General features: G+C 43.5%; 1 protein-coding gene across 2 annotated transcripts in view; it reads left to right on the forward strand.

Annotated features, from left to right (window-relative positions):
• The first annotated feature begins 1,307 nt into the window (after positions 1–1,307).
• cxadr (CXADR cell adhesion molecule) overlaps positions 1,308–24,574 on the forward strand; it is a 47,592-nt gene continuing 24,325 nt past the window's right edge. Inside the window, exon 1 of one of the 2 annotated variants that reach the window (XM_088920120.1) lies at positions 1,308–1,499. In XM_088920120.1, coding sequence (XP_088776246.1) covers positions 1,448–1,499 — 52 coding nt within the window. In that variant the 5' untranslated portion in view covers positions 1,308–1,447. The remainder of the gene's footprint in view (positions 1,500–24,574) is intronic. The other variant, XM_088920121.1, reaches the window with a different exon arrangement.

Consider the following 24,574-nt stretch of genomic DNA (forward strand, 5'->3'; position numbering starts at 1 on the left):
GATAAAAGACGCTCAGAAAACGGATACACCTTACTGTCAACCGAGGATGGCGCCCGAGAAGTGTTATCGCCACCTGGTCGACACGGAAGGAGGTGCAAGTCGAGCAGGAAAGTAAACAGCGCCGCCTTCAGGAGCGTCTTTTAATTGCCCAGGTCTCCATGAAAATCCAGGAAGAGGCTGTTGCAGGCAGAAGTTTTTATACACCGAAAGTCCTTTATTTCTTCTTTGCATCTTTGAAATTGTTTTCTGTTATCCATCATATAACAGGCACATTTGTCAAGTGTCGTGGAAATACAAGTATTACAGCACCGTGAATTGACTTTTTTTATGCGGAACCAAGGTGTGCTGTGGTTGTGAATTGTGACCTGGCCTCCGGGGGTCTGTCTTTGACAACTGCAGCTGTTTATTCTAAGTATTACAGACGTGAAACACGGGTCTTTCAACCCTAACTTCAGCCAGGAAGACCCGTTTCCTTCGGCCAGTCCCGTCAGTCCGCGTTGTCTCAGCATCACGTTTACCTGGCTAGAGCGACACGGACTACTGCACCCGGCAGACATCATCTCAAACACTTCCCCAAGCATACGAGCTTCTGCAATCGGAGCGAGAGATCGCGCACACCGCCGTGCAGAGACTTTCTGCCAGTCCTCTTGCTAGTACTCTAGGTCCGCCACAGAGGCGCCTTTAATTCTGCCCGTGTTTGGTAAATCAGTTGGGGTTTTGAAAGCTTCTGAACCTTCTGACCTTTTTGAAAAGTACATATATATGTGTATTAGGAACAAGTACAGGTTTATTCCATGCCGAAGAGAGAAGAGAAATAAACACAACGTTTCGGCTGCGGAGCCTTCTCCGGGGTGTCTTCGACCGAAACGTTGCGTTTCTTTTTCTTCTCTCTTCGGCATGGAATGAACCTTTCCTTGTTCTGACGCAGCTACCCGCTCGAACACCGCTGTGTGTATTAGGATCTCACCCCCATCCCCCGTGGTAGACACCACGCTATTTCGTCTTCTCGGGAAATCTGTAGAAGCGGAAAGGACTCTGAAGAGCAGCATTTCTCTGCTCCTCCCCCCCCAACCCAACCCAAACAGTACTGAAGAAGGCTCCACGGCCGAAACGTTGTGTTTTCTTTCTTCTTTCCCCCCCCCCCCCAGCATGGAATAAACCTATGACTTGTTCCCAACAATACTGGATTGGCTTGAGATTATGATCTCGGATGGTGGTGGCAGTGCCGCAAGTCCGCCAGCAGGGGGCGTCTGCAGCCCGCGGACGGTACCTTGCTCCCGGAAGTTACGTGTTGCGGCTCCAATCCACCTGCTCGGGCTGGGATCGCGAGGAGCAGCGCTGCTGATGCTACAGACCGGAGAGCCAGCGAGGCGCACAGCCGGCAAGTTTGTGTTCGCTCCGCTCTGGGAAGAAATCTGTATTCTGGGCACCGGTTTAACGGCGGAGAATGGCTTTCTCGGGATTGTCTTGTCTTTTTATCTTAGGAGTGTTGTTCCCAGGTGAGTTTCTTTTATTTTTTTTTCTCTTTCTCCCTCTCTCTCTCCCCCCCCCCCCCCCTCACAACTTTACTGTTGACAAAGTGGGCGAGTAGCAGACCTGGTCTTAAATGGCGTAAGATTTGTTTTTTTTTTAAAAAAAGTTTCGTGTTCGAGTTGGGGGGGGGGTGAAACAAATAGGTTGTATTTATAGACGTTTTACTGAAACGCGCTTTCTTGTCTTGTGTTTATTATAGGAAAAAAAGAAACATTTGGGTGGGAAAAAAAAAGTTACAATATGTGATTGAGTGGTTCTTTAAGCTTTTTTTTTTGCGAATAAAGGGGGGTTACAGTTTTACACTCAGACTTAAATTCGATGTTCTAATCCCACCAACTACAGCTCCCATCCTCAAAAATTGCCGCTGGTTAGTAGTTAAGTTAACGAGGTCGACGCTGTGGGGGAAATTATTCTTCCTCCTCCTGCTCCCCTTTGTTTCAGCAGCAAGTGGTGGAAACACCGCAGCGTGTCGGGAGAGGACGAGGGAAAAGTCTCAAAGGGTGGGGGGGGGGGGCTCCGCTCTTCCGACGCCTGGGGATGCGGCATTTAAAATAATCACGATTATCGTCACTACCGTTGCTACTCAGTCGCTGCACGGCTGCCCCGCGCTCCCCCCCCCCAAACCCTTTGGAGTGCCGCCGGCTCTCGTGCCGCCGCCGCGCGCGCGGTCTCGTAGCAACAAGTCGCCCCCCTGGAAACAAAGGGTCGGAGCGGGTCCGGGTCCGGGCCGCGCCGGCGTCCGAAACTAAACTACCGCCAGGGCTGTATTGAACAAAACAAAAAAAAACCCCTCTTTTCTTTGCTAAGGAATCCGCTATACAAGTCCCGTTGGAGGGACGACACATGGGGGGGTGTAGCGAGGGAAAGACGAAACCCACACCCCAACTCCCGTCTCTTTTTCGCCCGTGTTGGTGTTGGTGTCAAAGGCGGCTGGGTGAAAAGGTTGAGGCTCCCGTCCGTTTTCTGAAAAGTTTAAAGTGTGAAATTTCCAGTCGTGCCGGCTTGGACCCGTTTGTTTCCCGTGTGAAGCGTGAAAATAACAGTTTAGTGGAGTTTTTTTTTGTTTATGGCAATGATAATAATGCCGTGCCTTATAATAACGCCTTTTTGCTGAAATTACACCGCGTTTCTTTATGGAAAATACAGACGGCCTAATTTAGATTCGATAATCTGGCTCTAAATATTAATTAGCGATTAGCTGCGTTTCGGAATTAACGTCGAGAACAATGGAGGGGGAGATCTGCCAGGATTGATCTCTAAAACCTCCCCCGGCTTCAAAAGTACTGTTTTGTCGTGACATTGTCTGCCATCTGCCATTGGCAGTCGACACTTCACAAAACCCGTGGACTTTATCCACTGCTGTTAAGACCTCGGTTCAGAAGTTGGGTTAACTGTATCTTGAAAGCAGCAACCGTCAGAGAAATTTAATATTGAAACTTGTTTAATTGAGGATTTGGTCGAGGCGTCTTGTATCCGCCGCGGGTCCTGTTGTTTTTCTCACTGCGGAAAAAAAAATGTTAATGTTCTGGGAAACGAAGGAAGACTTTGAGATGCTAATGAATGTTAATTTACTGATAAACGCGCTGCTGTACGGTGCTGGGCAGGGGGAAATGTGGCGTTTCTCGCCTCTGCCTGTCTGGCACGGAAATTAAGAAGCATGATTTTGTGTTTTGGTAGCCTTGGAGGTTGAAATAATCCAAACCGCAGCTCCACTGTGTTTTTTTTATCGCTCACGCCTTAATAATGCAGTTCAGAATCACCAGAATGAACACCACCCTAAAAAAACAGCATTCGTAAATACAGCCATCAGTGATGTTTTAAAAAAAACAGCCCTGTGGCTCTACGCGAAACTGATACTTCAAGTCGTGTGTAAAATGTTCAAAATCTGATTTTATGTCCTTGTGTAGCAGTCTTTGGTCAAAAGGAGCCACCCTGCTTTGTTTCTTGGCTGCCTTCAGCTTTGCGGACCTCCATCAGAGAAATTCTGTGATTCACCTTCCTGTCTGAAGTGGGGGGGTTTAGTGATTTTTGGGTGTTTGGCTTTTAAAGCAAGGTTTCTGATAACTGCCGATCCAGGAAAAGAGCCACTGGTGGATGGTGAGGGTCTTCAAAGGTTTCCTGCTCTTCGCTGAAGCTGTGAAAAGAGTGTAATGCGGTCTTGTACGCAGTAAGGCGTTGTATTTCCAGCTGAGGAATACTATGTCTGTATTCCACGAAGTAATACCCACCCACTCTCCAGCACTGTTTGAGCAAAGCGCCCAGCTTCCCATCCAACTGGCACAGCCCCGGAGGATAAGGATTTATGACCAGTTACAAACAAAAGGGGGGTTATTCAGCTCAGCGGTGATTGTGCAGGATAACCTTTTAACTGTACTAATGGACCCTGACCTGTTTCACTATTGCAACAGTTCAGTTGGGCTTTACGGCCAGTTTGCTCTTGGTTGTGGCTTTAGATACGGAGATGAGCATGCTGGTGTTTTTTTTTATTGATCGGCTTTAAAAATAAAACTGTCACTTCCCCCATTGGAGCGATAACAGCAACAGCGGGTCAACAATCAGATCATTTGTTGACGGCTTGTAGAAGTTCGTTGTTGGGTTTCGTGTCAGCTGTGATGACAGCCATAAAAGGAGCCTGTTCCTGCACTGAAACTTGCCCGTCCCTCCTGCCTGTGCCACACTGAAACTGCAGTGCTGTGCTGCCTGGTATTGCACAATCTGAGCCTCAAAGGTTGTGCATAAAGGGAAATGGGAGTGGAGACATGGTGGGTTGGACAATGGCTTTCTGGTTGGGTGGTTAATCATAAACTCCTGAATGATGATGCTTTCTTGCTTACAGTTGAGTGTTTCTGCATTCTGTCGTGAGCTGTTGGAAGGGTACAGTGACTGTAGTCAAAGGATAATACAGTGGAATGTGGCTGGTATTGTTTACCAGCACTGCCACCCAAACAATAGATCGCCCATTGTGCTGTTCCGAGTTTGTGCATCGGATCTCATTTCCATTACAATGAGACTTTGGGGGGCTCTTCTTTGAGAGCTAACCCACTTCCTGAGCTCCGCAAAATCCCAGATAACATAGGATGTGTGATTATTGTGCCGTAGATGATGTCGATAAGGGGGAGGGGAGAATGTCTCCTCATTCAGACTTACCCATGCAAGTTTAAGAGTTATAATGCCAGGGCTCCTGAATGCTAGATAGCTTTAAATATTGACACCAACCTCTCGATTTTCCTTATTAATATTTTGCACAGGCTTTCCTCCGAATGACACCCTAGATTGCAAGTCCAAAGCTCTTGCAGATCGTTTCCGAGTGGCCTTTGTGAAAATAACTGCTACCGCTTTTGCTAAATGCTGTATAGCCTAAAAGAAAAAAAAATCTGTTGTATCTGCATGTGCTGTAAGCTTTGATATTTTTAACTGATTCAAAAACACTATACGGGCTAATGAGTACAGTTATAGTTGAGACGGCTACATTTTCTCTTGTTCTTGCATTTTCTCTTCCATTGCTCCTGTGCATCTGCTTGGTATAACACCATTTATTTTGTTGACTGGGGAGAGGCTATTTGCAGTGCAGTCAGTGGTTTAAGTAGATGCCTGATTGAAATGTTTTATCTCCTGAACTAGAATTACGGAAAGCCACACAGTGTTTTCTAAAGCTCATCTCCCGTGGTTTAGACACGCCGAAACTCCCCGACAAGCAGGAAAAATACCACATACAAGACGGGAGGCATGCCTGGTCAAAATGTTTGAATTGCTTTTTTCGACAGTCTCGTGTAACTGCTGTCTAAAATGCAGTTTTAGACGGTGCAGAACTCCCTGCTAAGAAAAGTGCTAGAACTTAGCATTTTGGTTGTGTTCTATTTCAGTTCCATAATCAGTATTTGGCCTGAGCAGCACAGTTTGTCCTTCACTTGGTGAAAATCACAAGACCATAAAAGGGGATAAAAATTAAGAGACCATTTGGCCAAACCGATTTTGGTTTGGTTTTCAGTAGGGACTAGAACCTGATCTTGTTCAACTTTTTCTTTAAAGGAAACATCCATAATTAGGTATCTTATAACCATGTATCTGTAAGCATGTATGAGAAATCTGATAGAAGAGTGTTACAGTAATGGTAAATGCTACTGTGTGATCACAGATATCTGAAATATCCTGTGATAGTTATCTGCAAATACATAGTCACCTCCAGAGTGTAGAGATATGCTGGGAAGACCCAATAAACCAGAATCAACTGGATGATTGTCAAATGGAGGGAAGAAAGTGGATCATATTTCAACTTGAAGCTGAGGGGCTATATCACATAGGGTTTTGAATTAAATGGAAAGATTGCCACAATCTTTCCTGACAGGAAGCCAGTGCAAAGCTTCCTAGACAGGAGTGATCTTATCACATGCATGTGATCTAGTCAGGATTCTAGCAGCTGAATTCTGAACCAGATTTTCCTGCACAGAGACGGATGGAATAGCATACAGCCTGTGAATATTTTCAAGATGGAAAAATGGTGTCTTTGGAACATTCAGCACACAAAACTCAAAATTGGATTCTGGAGTGAAAATAGCCCACAGGGTTCTTCATTTTTAAATAAACTCAAGCACAGCGCTGTTAACTGACAAGGTTACAGTGTCGATTTTACATAACTGCTGGGAGGAACACAATACCAACCTCCATCATTTCACAAAAATGTAGCTCATTAGTAGTGTTTGGTTCTCAGAATATGGGAACTATTCTTCAAGGTTATACTTAGGATATAACAGAGGTTTGTGGTTCTTGTTTTTGTCCAATGTATTCTTGAAAATTCCTTGTGTATTGGAATGCCTCTTCAAGGTATCCAAGATCTCCAGTAAGTAAGAGGGCCTGGGACCGCTTTAAACAGTGGGTACATGTGCTTTTCTGGAAACTGCTGGGAAAGATAGAGTGCGATACAGAGCTGTGCCTGGTTTGCTGAAGAGCTGTTGCCGTTTCGCAGTTCAGTCGCTTTTAAGCAGAAATAGCTTACCACTGGACAAAAGGATAAGTAGTGCCCTCCAAGCCCTCACACTAATTCTAGAGTATTGCAAATGGAAAAGATTTGCCGAGACCTGTCTGGTAATTTATAGAGGAGTACTCAAATCCCTCATGTCAAAAAGTCAGGGCAAAGACCCAGTCTTGTACATTATATCATGTATTATGTTATATGATAGGTGTTGCTTCAGAACGCCTCTGCATTGCCCTGTGGCATCTTTTACCATCTCACTCTTATGCTGGCCAGCATGATTGGTATCTTTGTTTTTATATGGTGACCATGTGGTTTTTTTAACCCCTCCATTGGAACCTTACTTCCTGCTGTGAATTTGACACCCAGTCTTTCCTTTTGCCTGAGCAGTGCTAAGCTGGTAACACTGAGCAGACCCCAGGGGGCGGGTTGATGGTGTTACCTGATAAGCCTAATGCTGTCCACATTGTGTGCCCCATCAGGGGTTGGTTGCTAGGATACCGGTTGAAAAGAGACAGACCCCTGTCCAGGGTTGCCGAGGGTATTTAAAATGGACACAGCAGTTTGAACCTTCCCCTGGACTGAATTAACCCCTTGTGGTGTGACTGCTTAGCATAAGCAGGATGTTTGGCCCCAGTCTGTGAGAAGCCAAACTGTCACTTCAGTCTGGATTGCAGAAGACTTTAATAATATAATGACTGCCATCAAAGGCCTATAACCATACAGAAGGTGGGTCTATTGGGTAATAATCCTTCAGTTTATTGAGTCACATGAGTCTGTTGAGAATTAATTCACATTTATAAAGACGACCTGGCTTAAAGATTTGCAAAAAAGCAGTGGAAGAGAGCAATAAATAAGATGTAAATAACAAAGCAGGGTGTGGCCCTGCTAACAAGTGCAAGTGTTGGGCAGAAAAGCTCTTATTAAACAGAACACTTTCAGCTCACTCTGCACATTGTTCCAGACACTGGCTGCGGCATTATACTGCAACTGCAAGTAGTTCTTCAGAGATTGTCTTAAGTTGGATGGTGGTGCAGATAACCGCAGTTAGTTTGTTTGATCAAAGATTAATTTAAACTAGTAAAGCTTCTGTCTAGTTTATAGAGGGTCAATAAATCAGAGTGAAGACCATAATAACGAGTCTGATAGCAGGGTGTCAGTGATAAATCTTACGATATAAAACAAGCTATTTTAGAGGCCAATTTGTAATCCATATCACTGTAGATTGCTGTCAATTAGATGTGCATCTAGAGGAACATGTATAAAATATCTGAGATGTATGAAACCTAGACTTCAGTCTGTAATTTACCAAGTTTAGACTAAACCTACGCAATCAGACACCTTAATATTTATGAACCGGCTGTCTGGACATGAGTCTTTGAGCCATGATGGACTTCTCAGTTCTGCATTGGCTTGTGTGGGTTTTGTGTGATCACTATTGTGGCACAGGAAATAAAAAAAAATACTTCCTTATAATTCAAATTAAAGGAGCTTTGACCTAAAATTAGTTTTGGGTACTGTGTAGCGCAAAATTATTTCCACCTATAAAATAATGATGATGATCTTGCCAAAAAAAGAGGACCTCTGCAGACGGATACAAAAGGAAGATAAAAGCACTGGTTTCAGTACAAGGTCATAATTGGCATTTCTGGGATAAATTTAGAAAGCCTTGATTTTTTTTTCCAGTGCTAGATGAGACAGCAAACCTTGTTTTAGTAAGCTGAAGAGAAAACAAACTGCATGAGCTGGAGACCAAGTCCTTTAATTTCCAGAACAGCTCCTGATGATAAGACATGATTGGTAATGGGTCGTGCCTTAGGAGCTTCTCAGTGCTCTTACAATCATAATAATTCATGTCTGTACTGCATAAACAGTTATCTGCCGTTAGAGGACCTGAGGGGCTTTAACAATATGGGTAACCAATTGAGCCAATTTTATCTCCTCTATTCAATGTTTTAATGAATTCCTTTTATTTCCTCAGTGTAAGCCCTGTGGTGGCAATACGATACTTTAAAGGTTGCCAAGCAACAATACCCATTTGGGAAATGTGTGGTTACCCTCACATACGACTGTAGACGTGCAGTTTTCTGTTTCCTGGAATGACAGTGTCCTCTTCTGGAACACACCCAATTGTCTTGTGCCTCAGATATGTTAATGTCCTGCAGGATAGGAAGTCTTTTAAGAGAATTTCCCCAGCTGCCCAGTTAGAAAATGTGAGGCAGCACTGCGTGTTGTACCTGAGCTCTCCAGTCCTGGTTCTCTGCCAGGGTTGGGCAGAGACGAGGTACTGCCTTTTTGCTGTTCATCAGTTTCCCCATCTGAGACGCTCGGCTCCAGTTTTGCACAAGTTCTTCTCTGCGAGTGCTGCTCAAAGCAGCCCTCGCCGGTTCTGAGCGGGGTTTCAGCATTTATCCAGCTGTCGGTGTGCATCATGAATCTATTCAAGGTTGCCGCATCTGCTCAGACAGACAAGAACCAAGCCACCTGTCAGCATGTGGGCACCTCCATCAGTTCAAATAATGCTGAGTGCAGCTGTAAGGGGAAGAATGAGCCGAGTCGTGGAGCAGTACAATATATCAGTTGCTGCTCTGTGTTCCAGCTTCCTTTAATAAAACCAGAACAGTATAATATTAAGCCGCTAGCGTGCTGTGTTACTGATGTATGTGGATGTTCTCACGGGGATCTGTCCTATTTAGCATTGCCTTACAGGTGCTTATCAGGACAAGCCTACAACAAAGAGGAGCTTTTTCTCGGGACCTGTCACAGGGAGGGCTTTATTCCACTGTGTGTGTGCACGCACACACACATGGTGTCAGACTAGATTACACAAGCTGCATAGTGCCGGACTGTATTTCACACAGCAGCCAAAGGAGAAATCTAATGTTACCTGAATAATCATTCACTCCCTCCCTTGGCCTTATGAATTACCAGGAAGCAAACGCTAGGAAACTGTTTAGGAATAGGGATTTGAGCACTACTGCGTGTGATAATGGGTTATTGTCCTTACGGCTGGAAATGTCTGTGCAGGACAGTGGAGATGTGTTGTGAAATGGGAGAGGAAGGGCTGTTAACTCTTGAGCCGTTGAACAGGACTCGCTTTCCAGTAGGTAGTATCCAGCCGTCTGCTATCCTTGGGTCAATGATTTTATGATTTTCTCAGCCACATGTGCTTGTTTGGTCTGGTATTTAAATCTGACGTTTCAGTATTATATTGGAGCAGTGCGCTTTCAGATATTCCACCAGACTCTGGCCCAAGCACTTCAAACAAAAGAGAGAGGGAGGCGGGGGAGTTCCGATTACAGTCAGTGGCGTCTTTCTGTCCTCCACAGTCTCGTGATGGGGGACACCGAGCATGCATATTTATTTGCTGGGACCTTGTAAATGTTTCATCACCCCAGAGCAGCATGGTGTAATGTGCCGTTTTTATTCGCCTTTCCTCCAGCAGGGCTGTAACTGCCACAGGGGGTCTTCACCTTTTCTTCATTTTGTTTGCAAATCGAAAAGCAAAAATATCTCCAAGCAGTAGCTGTCTGTGTGCATTGGAGGGGGGTGCTTGTTAAACCCGTTCAGAGTGTGGTGTGGCCTCCTGCAGTGGAGGTATGAAAATAATCCCAGAGGAATTTCTGTGCTCTAGGCTGCTAGCAGTCTACACCATGCTTGCAGGCTGGAGAGTGATTCCGGACCCTGTCTGGCCAGACACTCCGTATGCATATCAATCAGTGTTTTATCATCTGGACTGGTTGTACTGTTCTTGCTTCCCTGTTTCATCAGCCCAGCTTTTATCTTTCAGCCTTATCATGCCAAGGTCAGCCATGTGACTTCACCATTGTAAACTCATCAGGACGTTAAGTTGTCCCAGTCTCAGTTATGACTCCTAATACAAACAGACTTTGAATATTGGGGAGGCTAGAGTTGTCATTTGACTACAGGACCTTAACATTTAAGACAATAGCTGGCTTCGTTATGAAGGACAAGAGGGACGCAACTTGATGGACCCACTGCTTTGTTTTTCCCAGCTTGGCTTGTCTAGTTGAGCTACAAAATGTCATAGTCCTTTTGCACGTCCCTCTTAGCTGCTGTAAGGCTTGGGGTTCGTGGTTGTTTATAGAAAAAGCTCTTTTCAGTTCAGAACTAGTATTAGACATTCTGGTTGTTCTCAGTTCAATTCTGTAGCCCCACACAATACTTAACAGCATTTGTTTTGCAATGGAATTTCTGGTTTTCTTTTTCTTTTCAAAGGCATTCAAGGTATGCAGCTCTTGCGATGTCTGTTTTCATCTTCACTAACCTCGGTGAACCATGGTGTTACAGGGTCTGAAGGTCACCGCTGAATCTTCAGTTTTTTTTTAAAGACCTGGAACACTTGAAATGTGATCAGCTTATGATATTAAATTACTGAGAGAACACGTGGAACAAAAGATATCTGATTACCCTTCAACCAGTTCCATTAACCAAATAAAATTACTTGTTTAATTGACCGCCAACTTCCAAGTGTTCCTAATATCTGGGGGGAAAATAGGGAAGATTTCAGGGGACCTGTAAGCTTAACTGCATCACGGCTTCCTGGGACCAGGAAAGCAGTTTGAAGATCTCTGGTATTGTGCCATGATGTATGGTATGTGTCTTGCTTTCAAACAAAATAAAAAAGTCGAATGAAAAATTGAAGCCCAGATGTTAAGGTTTTCATCTCAGCAGGCTTTTTCGTGAGGATAACGTTTGATCTCGATGAAGGATGGTAGCTGGCTGCTCTGAAGATGTGAAGCATGCCATGCTAGCAGTCTGCAGACAAGAAGGGGAAGAGAGAGTCGCTGTGTTCTAACTGGTCTGGCTCAGTAATGAGTTTGCTATTGATCTCCAGCATCCAAGGGTGTGTTTTTGAACCCGCTCACATGTGTCATGAATGCAAGTGTTTGGCGTTCTCGTTTTGACGAGACAGGGTTACGGATCCGGCTTCTAGAGTAAGACACGTCGGGCTCTGCCGTCAGCTTAATTAGATACACCTGTGCTTCCCCACAATGAGGAAGACGGGTCAAGATGAAGAGAAAAACTCACGTTTCTTCCTTCAAGCCGTAGGATCTCAAGCTGCTTTATCTCAATGAGCCCCATTTAGAAGACAAGCCAGAAGTGGGGTAGAAAGTGCTAATGGCCTCCATACTGTGGTAGATTATCAGTGTTTTCAGTAAACCCAAAGCTTGATAAGGCTTGAGGTTAATATTTCCTAAGAACTCAGACAGCTCAGCCTATTGAGAAACTTCCTGGTGTGGGCCTGTACTGCAGGTGGAGTTTCAGCTGAGGGAAGGCGGCTTTGTGCAGTATAGTGTTGTCATGCACCCACGTGCTGGAGCAGGCATAGGAGCAAAACACTTCACGCTTCTGTCTGTTAGCGGGTTTGGAAATAGAAGCGCTTTCTCTTCGCGGCCCCGATTTTAATTTCCCAGCCAGAGTGACTGTGGAGGAATGCCTCTCTTGCTCCCACACATCTGGGTTTGGAGGAGATGGTAAACTGAAACGGCGAAAAAAAAAACAGTTTGGACATTTTGCCCCGCATTGTCTCGCGCTCAGTGTTGGCGGTGAGAGAATAGAAATGAAAAAAATATTAAGGCTTTTTAAAAGCTGCTTCCAAATTGTTGTTGCTCAGGACCGATGAGGAACATTCCCACTTGCCTGGGGTGCCAGTTAACCGTCCGCTGAATTGAAGACCGAATGGCTGTTGGTTTGAAACATGCACAGCAAAGTGCTCTTTTTTTAATTTGGGTTTGATATGATGCAGTTACTTCACAGAAGAGGCCGTTCAGATTATCTAGCTTGATACAGTTTCTGCTTGCTAGTTGTCATGAGGATCTCAAAGAGCCATTTCTTTAACAAAGCCAGCGTGTATTCCACAGCCCTGTGTAAAACCTTTGTGCTTATTGTTATCGGTTTTGAGCGTACTTCAGAAACGGAGAAGCTTGTGTCTTTTGGGCTATGATGGAGCGATTCAAAGGTGTTTCTGAGGGTGACGGGTATCGGCTTGTGATAACTAGTTGGTGTGAAATGATCACGTCTAAGTTAATGATTAATATGTGTTTTTGGTACTGACTTAATTGCTTGTTGCTTCCTAAGGTTGTTAAAGTACTTTACAGTTTTGATCCGAATGTTGGCACAGCTGTCAGTGTCATGTTCTCCCTCCCTCAAACAGTTCCAAAATGGATTATTTGAATTGGAAATAGTAGATTTTAGCAATTAAGAAAATAACTGTTTGCTGCAGTTCTTGAACAGTGTTTAATGCTCAGATATATAATTAAACTTTTTTTTTCCTATATAAGTGGAGTCCCAGTCCCTCTGGATTTGTAAATGTCAGCGTCAGACTGACTAATTAGCCAATAATGGGTTTAATTAAGCAGTTGATAAATGGGCTGAAAGAACAAACTCTGTCCAGTAGTCTGCCTCTGTGAATGTCTCGTTTAATTACCCTGTATGTGGTGAAGCTGACATCCCCTGTCGTGAATAAGAGCCAAAAGAATGTCCCTATAAGAAGGATTGAGATGGCCTAAAGCATTGCAGCCTAAATGGAAAGAAAAACATATTGTAACGCTTACGGCCGACAGGTACTGTGTAAGAGCCGGCGTACCAGAGCAGGTGACGTCACCGCCCTTCCCTGTGATAGCAGGACTACAGCTACTGGGCTGTAGAGAGATCTCTCTTTAGCTCACGGGGCTAGGTCGCTGCAGAGAGACGCGGAAGTCCCGGGTTCGAGCCTCCAGTCGGGATGGGGCCGACCAGATGCGGCAAGGGCGCCCGCCTGAGCCCCCGTTGCGTTACAATACTATACAGCATCTTTTATGGAAAGAATTGCTTCAAGGTAATGAACAAGAACAGATTAAAGACTGCCTCACCCGAGTTAACCTTGCGTCCTCGACGAGCGCAGTGTAAATGAACTAAGCGCACCGTGATTTCTAGAACAAAGGTTTTCAGCTACGCAGTGGGAAGTGCGAAGCTGTGGGAATCTCTTCCACCAGGACCGAGGCGGAATGTGTGAGGTGTCTGGAAGAGGCAGCTGCAAACATGACAGGTTCGCGCCACACTTCCAGGTGCTCTCGCACAAGCAGGCCGTCTGCCACTGCCGAAATGCTCTTATTAATACACTGCCTGCTGCTGGGATTCAGAGCATTGCATTTGCATTTAATTAAGGAGAATCTGTAAATGCGTGCATACATATTTAAATAAGACTTCTGCGGTGTGGATTTTGTTTTTCTAAATATTAATCTGCACGATTTTAATTAATTTTCATGAAAGGAATTCTGTGTGATTTGTATGTATTCCTAGCTGCGTAAGCACAAAGCTAGTAACTGCATCTCATACAAATTTATAACATAACCTTTTGTTAAAACCAGTAATCTGTATTGTCCAGGGAATATAAATAAATCAGGCTGCATTTTTTATGCAGTCAAAGAGCATTACATTTCAATTTTTGATCTCTTAAATTCCGGGTAGATTGTCATGAAGTACAAAGCTTTGCATGCATTTTTAATTTCGGCTTTAATTGAATCGCTGTTACTGCTCTTTCTTGAGAATCCCATGTACAGTTCCAAGTCATAATCTGGTCCCTGCTCTACTGCCCTCCTGTTTCCTAATAACATCCGACCTCTTATGACCATCCTGCAGGGATCCTTAAAGTACTTCATCTAAAAACAAGACCCTGCAGCCCGGTATCTGTTTGCATGACTATCGATGTGCTTTCACCAAGGGGTTGAAATGAGAATGTGATTGCCCCCATTCACAGTTTGGATTTGAGATCTGCAGAGCCTAGAGTTTTTGTATGGAACACGCTACCCAGCCGTGATCTTGAAGCTGACACCTGGCTTCTTTTAAGATGTTTTTTTGAGGACAGACTCATAAGATCAATTGGCTACCAGCAATCTAATGAACTAGATGGGTAGAACGGTTACAAAGTAGGAGACAAATCTTATGTTCTTAATGTTACTAGCAGAGGTTATTTCCACACTGGATAATAGTCTTATTACAGTGTTAACTTTAAGAACAGAGAGAAGACGTGTTGTTCAGCAAAACATTGTAAATGAAAGGGCCTACTCCTGTTAAATTTCTTTTGAAAGGGTGTATCAAAAATCAGTGAGTCATTGTGAAAGAAATGAAAGAATATTTGAAAGAAAATTAGTGGTTACATAAAACATGTTTTTGATAATAAATGCCGTTTTATGGAATTTTGGGAGTTCACTTTTGCAAATCAGTTTTCCACTGAACAAGGAAGGCTTTGTTATAAAGATTAAATTCTGTTAAACTATAGTGATACATTAAGATGAAACAAAGATGAACTGGCTACGTGTTATTCTTGAAGTTGAACTTGTTTCAAGGTATTTGTGGTCTCCAGTGTGCTAGTAAAGCTGACAACATTGTAAGCTGCAGATCCCTGTGCCTTTTAAAAAGCTGGTTCCTAAAGGCTTTATAGTCTGAATTGTGGAGTATTAACTGCCTTTATTATTTAGGGAAACTGCAGTAATCTGTTTCTGTAGCTTATCACCTCCACTTGTACCCATTTTGTAAACCCTTTGTGCATTAAAGTACTGATTTTTCCTGCATCTTTTATATGTTATACATAAATGCCTTTTGCAAATACTTCCTTAAAATTTGAACAGGTTGTCTGGCACAGTCAGATGTCAGTCCATGGAACTGCATGCATCCTTTTATTTTCAATGTTCCATTTAAAGAGGCACAGGAGGACTAATATAATTCTAGTGTGACTGTCCACTTAATGGTCTTTTCTGTGCGTTTTTCCCCCGTGGGGCTTAGCCTTTCAGCCATCATTATGCACAGGCCAGCCACTCACCTGTCTCTATATCCCCTGAGCATGATGCGCTTTATACAGTTCAGTACACCATTGTTTACTATGCCTGGTCCTGAGGATAGTTTGATTGCCCACAGCATGATGCCAGATCTGTTTATAAAGCCTTGCTTTTTTTGTAGACATCCAGTCAGATTACATAACCCCCCCCATCGCATTTTGTTTTCTGCAAAACAAGTTGCATCCACTGCCTTGAAGATGTTCCATGTGTCTACACCTTGTGTTTCAGTGCTGACAGGAGAGGAGAAGGAGGAATGCAGATGGACTGGATTGTGGGTGCTGCTGGATGCTATGCAATGAAACTGCATCTCCGTAGTCCCCTGACTGGTTTACAGCTTGCATATTTGGCTAATGATTCAGGCTGCATTCTTTGTGCACTTTTCTTTACCTGGAATCCAACAATTGAAGCCCAGTTAGTTTCACTTGACTACCGAGGAATCCAGGCTGTTCATGAACGTTTTCCTCGAACTGTCACTCTAGAGAGCTGCTGTGCTTTGGCAGACTCCCTTGCTGCTGAGCTCCTACTTCAAATGGCATAAAAGCTGTTTTTATTGTTTCCGTTAAGGCAAAATCAAATGTTAAAATGTGCTTTTTCTGTCCTGTTATAAATGAAAGACCCTGAAAGGGTGATCACTGGATTGCTAAATAGTGATGAGCAGAAAAAGTACTTTTTCACACCGGTAGTTTCAGGGCAGCCCATCACGTATCATTTAGATAGATCTCAGAAAACACTGGTGTGCTTTTATTTGTTGTTCCTGTTGAAGTGTGTAAATTCATATGCCCATATTTTACTCGGGGAGAAAAAGATCCATATACTCCACAGGAAGTGTAAATTATCGAAGGAAGGTTTGAAACCTTAAAGAACTGCTTGTGGCCCTACAATGTACACCAAAGACCTACAATCCTTAAGGTGAAAATAATAGTCCAAATGTCAGCAGTGGAACCTTAATCTTTGAGGTGCTTTTCAGTTTGTTCCTTAGGTTTTTATTTTGTCTAGGAGTTTCCCGTTAGGCCTGCTAAATCCTGAAGGTTGTCTTAAGTGTAGAGAACACATGCAGGGCCTAAACTATCATCCTTTGAATACCTCAGAACCATAAGAATAACATCCCTAGGAAGTCTGCTTTGTTTGGCATAAAAAACATAAAACAGATTGGAACATGAATTTCCTTTTATGCTGAAATTACGTTTGGTGTAATCTTGTCTAAGCCAGGGACCTGTGGTGGTGTAAATACCATTTCGTGATTCATTTTGACTTCATTAAAGATTCTTAATTTTTGAAGCAGTTCACTTCAAGCTGCACTTTAGTCCAGAAAAAAAGTTTTCGAATACTGTTCATTCAGTGTATTGAAATCTCCTTGGGTATTTGGTAATAACAGATGTGTGGATAGTAATTCTTCTGTTTGTGTAAGTCATGTGGTGTGGGTTTGCTTAGGGTGTTGAATTACACTTGCTGGGGAGTGTCCAGAGTTACTTTCCAGTCTGTCAATGTTAAGTGGCATTGCAGCGTGGATTGTGGTTTTCTTGTTTGGGTTTACTGAAAGCAGTGCCCCGTCTGGGAATATCGTGCTTTGTCCTCACGGTTTTCATTTCATCAGTTAACTGGATTTCATATTCCTTGTTTTTCGTCTTTGGAGAGTCGGGATGCGTCCTTGATTGAGGTGCATGAGCCTGACTTGGTGAACGTGTCCTTGGTGAACTCTCAGATGTGGCCGAGAGTGAAATGCGCTGCAGTCAGTATGAGAGTCTCCCGCGGCCTCTGTGGGCCCGGCGCCCAGTGAGCGGGGGTGTCTGCGTTGGAGTTTCCCTCCTGGCAGATGCCTGCGCGGAACTGTAAGAGCTACGTCAGTGCTCACACCCTCTTTTGGTGTTGCATAAAATCCCAAAAAAATGACGCAGTGGTGGAGACGGGATGCATGTTCCAGCTCTTTTTAGTATCCCCGGGGGAGGTAGTGTAAATGTTTCTCTAGAAGGGAGCGCCTGTTTGGGCTTCATGCACGTCATCATGCTGGATTGGCGTAAGTTGCCTGACCCAGTGCTGATCACTGGTTTCATCACCGGTGAGTTTTTGCGGGGCAGACTCCTCGGGACAGAGCATCTTTAATCACAGGCCGTTGAAGCTTTCGCTTGGGTTTACCTTGCAAAAGTAAAACGTGATTGTGATCTTCAGCACCTTTGCTTGACCCGTCTGATTGTACGTTTTTTCAAATAATCAAGGGATACAAGAAACGACCTAAAGACCTTGAGGAATCTATATTATTTTTCTCACAGGTAGTCCCCCTGTAGAGTCTAGATAATACTTTGTCCACATCCATTTTTTTATTCACGACCAGCAAAGCTAGTGACGTTTGGCCCAGGCTCTAATTGGATTGTGGAGCTAGTTCTTAGATGAACCATCTATACTGTTAAAAGCCACTCCTTGTCTGTTTTCTTAACCTGCTCTACATAGTTTAACAAAAGGCACTATCTTTTAAGGCTACTAAGTCTTCACTATTACAACAGACAGCTGATATGAGGCAGTCTTGTGAGACAGTGTTTAGATAACTGCTCTGCTCATTAGTGAGCTATTGTGTTATAAAGAGCACTGGTGGGATATGGGGGTGATTTGACCTGTGAACTGCACCCTTCTGAGTGGTTCCCAAGCTCCTAGTTTTAGGTCACTTTTGGTACAGGTTTGCACAGGGAAGGGTGGTGGGTGGGTAATTCTCAGCATTGCAGTTTAATGCTCTCTCTTTGTAGGCTAGCCACTGCAGGAGGATGGATCCTTTCTGTGGGGGAGTTGTCTCTGATGATCCATGCTATGCCATCTGCACGGTATAGGTGTTGCTGCTAGACTGGAAAATATCACTTGTGGCTATCAAAGTGCTGCTTCTAGGATGTGTTGACCATGCACACATCTGTTGGAGCAGAGCTGATGTATTCTGTGTTCTTGTATTGTCAGTTTTGAGTACTATAATAAGGTGTATACTGCACCTCTGGCACCAGTGTTGCAGTTCTAGAATCAGGGTGTGGTTTGTATGTATTCACACATGTAGATAAATGTAATAAAGGCTTGTGTATATCCAGTTCTAGAAACATGAAATCCTTGCTAGCACATCACAGCAGCTAGCCCAGGAGTGCAGCAGAAGAGGTCAAAAGGTTCCTTCTAGCCTTTAGGTGCCATTATAAGCGTTTTACCACTGGGGGATAAACCACTTTATGGCCGATGTGATTTTATTTAGCGCTGTGCAACTTTCAGGAGGAAAGGTCAGTGCAGTGCCATTCCTTTCAGTAGTCAGCTCGAGGAGTTTAATGGCGACATGTTTTATGAGCCAACAAGATGTCAGGTCTTCTGCTAATGGAGTTTGTGTTGAAGTCTGTCAAAACTCTCTGACCTTGATGGAGAGTCTGAGTTCTTGGGTTTGGCAGTGTTTTGCTGATTGCAGTGTTCTGGTAGCTACTGCAGGCGCGCACGCTCCTCCCTGACGTGTTAAAGAATGTGACTGTACCCAAAGTCAGTCAGCGCTCAGTGTGGAGCAGATGGCAAGAATTCTTAACTAAACTAATGGAGGTCACCTGGGATTTTGTCTGTACCCCTCATTTAGCCATGGGGCTCCTGTTTAAAATGAGGTTTCAGTTTTCTACCCCTCTGTCACAGTGGCATGTCATGATAACAGCTATGGGAGACACAGAATGTGCTATTTGGCTGCAGTGTGAGACTACCTTGAGCTGTTTCTGTGTGTCAGGGTAGTACTAGTGGTTTCAATGTGAAATGAGAAAGAAAGCAAAGGATAAAAAGCTTTTCCCCTCTGACACATTCCCTCTTGTTTCACATATACCTCACCTCCAGAGTTTAACACTCGGATCTTTCGGGGGGTAACACTCTGAGGATAATACCCCAGCATTTCCTCTTGGCCTTTTCCAATCATGGCCTTCTAATAATCCCCATCTCTGAACTGGCTTCTTCGCTCTGCTCTCCTCCCCACTGAGAGCTGGTGTGTGGTGAGCATTCTGGCGCATCATCCAGGTGGGGCTGCACACTGGTGGAGGTGAAGGGAAGTCCTCATTAACTGCAAAGCTCTTTGAGTAGAGTTTCCAGGAGCAATTATTAATAATGTACAGGGTTCATTAGCAGCTTTGTTACTGTCTGTAAGCCATATATTTAAAACAGTTGTTTCCTAGCGTTTTACAAGGGGTGGTTTCTTACTAATTTGGATCTTTCTTCTTCTGTTTTTGAAAACGGAGTCCCGGGAATGGGCTCTGTGGCTAGGTTATGGTGCATGTGATAAAAACGCTACACAGTCCTGTCTGTGGCTGATCTCTGGACAGTTTGCTGTGCATGGAGAGCTGTTTTAAGGCCCCCTTTGGGAGTGCCTGTGAGACTGGGATAGTGTTATCTGACAGCTCTGCATACCAGCAGATATACTCCCATCTCTGAGTGGTGGCGGGGGGGAGGTGAGGGGTTGCAGAGCACATGTAAGAGAAGAGGAGTAGCTGTTTCAATACTTTATTCCAAGGAACTGAAAAAAAAACTTGTAAAAATGTATTTAAAGGCAACTGAGGTTTATTTTGAAGAGGTCAACCTCTGTAAAGCCCAGTCTGAGAAGACTCATTCGGCTTTTCTTCGTACCTGGACAGGAGACACTTGGTGGAAAAAGCATAAAAGGCTCATAGTCTCCATTCTAGGTTATCTGTCTGGCTTGCAATCAATAGAAATAGCTGATGGACACTTGAAGGTCTCTAGGTGAAATGAATGAGCTGGCCTCTGATATTGCAGTATTTGGATGTGGGAAGTGGCAGTGTGTGGGATCAAAATATTCTCTCACTACCCAGAACGAACGATCTCAAGATTTGTAAAAGTTATTTTTTTCTGAGGAAGGTTAGTTTTCCTGTCAGAGACTTTAAACAATTAAATTTGGCTTGTGTACTACATTGTTATAGTTGGTTATGTTTAGCTGAGAGACTTTCAGTAAATGTCTGAAACGCAAACATTCATAACTTCAATTGACGGAAATCTGTTCCCTTCAACTGACCCCTGATGTTTTCTTTATCTACGTGGTTAAGCAACTTCAGAAATGTCTATATTGGAAAGTCCACTTTTCTTTAAAGATGCATACATCAGTTCAAGTGTTGGGAGTCTTTTGCCAAGCAAACATTTCTGTCCTCTGTATTCATGAGGCTAGCCATTACCAAGTAATGGGAACTGCTCCCCAACATAACATCCGACCAAGGTTTGCCTTTGGTGTGGAAATGTTAGACAGCACGTTTAAGAGAACAGTTTCTTGGCATCAATCCTACACTTTCAGTAAGCATTACGTGTAGTTTAAAGACTGAACTTACTCTAACAAAGGTTTATTCTTTAAGCTTTTTTCCCTTTTGAGTGAAGACATTAATGCTCGTGTTCATTTTATCCTTGTTGAAAAGAATTTGCTTGCATGCAAATAGACTCTCAGGCATTACAGAGAAAATGCTAAATCTCTAAAACATTGTAGCCAAGCACTGTAAAATGTGAAGTACTCAATGTAATGCAGGAGTAAGGTCTCAACTTTGCTTCTATTATTATTTAGCAAAGCCCAACATCCAGCTCTTCTCTGACGCACTAATCTTCCTGTGCTCTGGCACCGGAAAGGATTTATGTAGACGGACCTAGGATTTGAAATGCCCTTGCCTTCCTCACATAGTCTTCTTTATGGATTCATTGCATTAGTGTCTTTGAAGTGGGGCGAAGATTAAGACTTTGCCAGTGACTCCTGCACTGTGTAGTAAGAGCAGTTCATGTCTTGCATCACAGGGCTAAGCTGTGGTCACTTACGAGTCTGGAGTTTCTCTATTGGTCCGGTCATGTTTGCCTGAGAAAACGGAAGAGTGGCATTCAGCCCATAAAACGAATCAGTCACTGTCCGCATATAGAGGCCGGGTCAAATCCCAGTGGGAACATTTCCACCCGAGCAACTTCTGAAAATGACTCTGAGTTTCAGCAAGCCAATGTATTCTTTAAGTCTGTTGTTACATTTCAGGATCAAAATTTCAGACAATGTATCCTTAAAGCTTAATTTAACGGTTATAACTCCAGTGAGTCAGAGAAGTGAACCCACCATGTGGCTGCATGAAGTCAAATTGTGTAATGTGCTATTGACTCAATCATAAATGTCAGTGAAATGCCTTTATGCGGTTTACTGCAGATCACAGCAGGCAGCGGAGGAGCCAAGGAGGGATTTTAGATTCAGTAATTGACAATAAACCTCGCAATGTGGAGGGTAGTGGTTACCAGCACTGGTCCTGTTTCTTGTTTTTTGTTTTTTCTGGTTAAGTTTCGATCACAAGCAGAAGTAAAAAAAGAAACACTCCTAGTGTGGGTGTGTCTGATAGTGTCATGTTTACCCGTGTCTTTTATTATCAGTTTATCAACTGTTAAGAGCTTTGCACAAAGAAATAGCAGCTACCAAGTTGAGGAGAGGCTCAGTACAGTTCTGTGTGTTGGCGCTCTGGGGTCTTTTTCGTGCCTTGGGATCTGTTGTACCTTTCCCGGTAAGATACTGTACGTGTAGAATATCTTCAGCAGTTTATTCAGGGTTTGCTTGCCCAACTGTAACCATGACTATAGCTTTGTTTCAGCTTCCCAGACAGAAGTGACCAATCTAAACCACACCGATTGGAGTCACAGGTCTATTTTTCCCCCATGTCGTCGGAAAGCTGTATCCCATCAAGGGCGCTTTCCGTGAAGTAGGCCTCCATGCGTAAATCACAATGCACATTCCAGTGTGGCAAGGTTGAATCAAGCCCCACTGTAACTATTCTTTTCTCTTCTAATTATTACTTTGGACAGAAAGGGTTTTTCACATTAATCTAAAATCCTTAAGTATAGGTCTCCCTGCTTCTTTTGGGTTGCAGTTACCCAGGGCCTATTTTTATCATCTCTTTCACTCTGTTTTTTTCTTTGTATGATGGTGTCGGCTTAAAATGCTCTTGTGTAGGTTAGTCATTATATTCTACATGAGTGGTTTATTATGCTGATATTTCGCCACTTAAATACTTGATCTTTTGTTTACTGGGGACTTCTTTTGTGGGGATAAAAGTATGTACGTGTACGTTAGTAAATAGTATTTGTGTTTTTGCCCTGTATAGCACAGGACTTCAGAATGAAATAGGAATTCCACTGAAACAAACCAGATTACAAAAGCTCCAGGGAAGCTATGCAACTGCGAAAGAAATTTGTACTCTGTATGACCTTTATTTTACCTATGCCAGAATGTTTACCTAAGGTTTCTACAGTACATGTCGGTTAAGCTTAAAAAGTGTAAAACAATTGTATTAACTGGTTCAAAAATGGTCTTTGAGTAGCCGCAGAAAATCTGGATTGCATGCATTTATTAGCGTCACTTGCACTTTTGTTGCAGTAATGAGCACAAGCCATTGTGAACTGAATGCAAAATGCCCTTTGAAGGTTTCAAGCAGTTCCCTCTTTGGCTGCAGCACATGGCCACAGTCAGTGACATCAAGAGATTGTCTTGAAGAAGGCTCATCTCATTGCATAGGTAGCAATTCTCCTTATCTCTGTCAGCTCCTGCCAGGAATGACAGGGTTTAATTAATATATGCTATTTAAATCTGCTCATGACAGTTTTCAGTGTGAGTCGGCTACACCAGTCCCTCAATTCCTGAACACCCTGTTTTATGAATTAAGCCACAATGAAGCTTGGGTCTTCCTATTTTTTTTGTAGTAATGAAATTATTTTCGCTACAATGATTGTCCTTTGTAGCTATATGGAAGATGTCATCCTCACAGCTTGACCTCACAAAACAATGTCCTCAGTGTGTTTGTTCTTTGAATTGTTGTCTATTGACCTTATTCACTACTGCGCTAGAGTAAATGGGGTCGTTAACGGTCAGGCAATGGAACAAAATTTTCGCTTTACAGTTTTCAACAAACACATTACATTTGTAAATTGAGGGATTTGCCCTTCCAAAAATAACCCTCCTCTAAAAGCCAAAAATAGAGGGTGCTGTTCTGTAATCGCAGTTGGGTGACGATCCCTTCTAACACATAAAGAATGTCATGGCAGTCTTTCAGTCCAGACTGTAGGGATAAAAAATGAAGTTTGTTTGGGCTGGGCATGAACCAGACTTCCTAATGAGCAGGGCTACATACCAGGTAACTCGCAGCAATGTGTGAGGAAACAGCTGCCATCTGCGTTGAAGCAATGCAGTGTGCTCTCCGATTGCTTCGATACTTTCACAGACATTGTCCAAGCCTCATCTGTAGCCATGTGTAAAAACCTGTAGGTGTTGAACATTGTAAGCACAACACCAAAAGCTGAGAAATATCAAAATGTTCTGTAATACAGGTCGACAAATTTTCTTAATGACTTCTTCGATTTGGCAGTGATTTACTTTTGCAGTGAGTAAGTCTCTGTGGGGACTGTGGTGGGTTTTGACTGGAGACCACCTGCTCACCCCTCTCCCCTTGTTTAAAGTTCAAGCACGACGCAGTAATGCACAGATTGAATTTGGAGACAAACTAAAGTTCTTACAAATGACATGGAGGCCAGTGTAGTAGAATTGCATTTCAGACCTGCTCATGCTGCTTTAATCTAAATAAGGTTGCTCTTAACTTGACCCCTGGTGATGAATGGCTTGATACTGAAGACTTAAACCTTTGAGGAGCATGTCATTTCTTTGTCCTCATCCTCGTTATTTCACTCTGCCCTGCCTGTTTCTCTCTCGCGCTCTCAAGAGCAGCGGCAATGTTCTCGGTAGGAGCTGTTGCCAGGAGACGGGATTCTCTCCCATTGTTTGTCACAGAGGGGTTTGCAGGCACACTGTCTGGGGAGAGTGGGGGGCAAGAGACTGGCGCAGGATTACTGCACCATTGCAGCTTAACAGTGCCACTTGAGAGCGGCTCTTCGTGCGTTTGCAAGGTTAAACTGCAGCGGCACTGAATCGACCGAGTCCTTGCCTTTAAGAGTTTCATCCAAAGCAGAAAATTGGTTCCCCCCTTAAAAAACAACCAAGCAAGCAGTCAGTGAAGGTTATGAAGGTTTGGATACATTACCACACATCCATGTGTGATCCATATCATTTTTTAGGACATGCAAAAATCATCAAGGAAGGTCTTTACCTTGGCCACATTATGACTAGGTGTCAGTTGAGTCTTTTGATTTTTAAAGATGCTTTAATTGAACATCTGTTTCTTCCCACTGCACAGAGGCGTCGATTTACAGTACATTACTCTTTGGGCCAAGTCATTAGCCCTAGGAG

The sequence above is a fragment of the Atractosteus spatula genome, chromosome 7 (genome assembly GCF_055471065.1).
Source record: "Atractosteus spatula isolate fAtrSpa1 chromosome 7, fAtrSpa1.hap1, whole genome shotgun sequence".
Lineage (NCBI taxonomy): Eukaryota > Metazoa > Chordata > Actinopteri > Semionotiformes > Lepisosteidae > Atractosteus > Atractosteus spatula.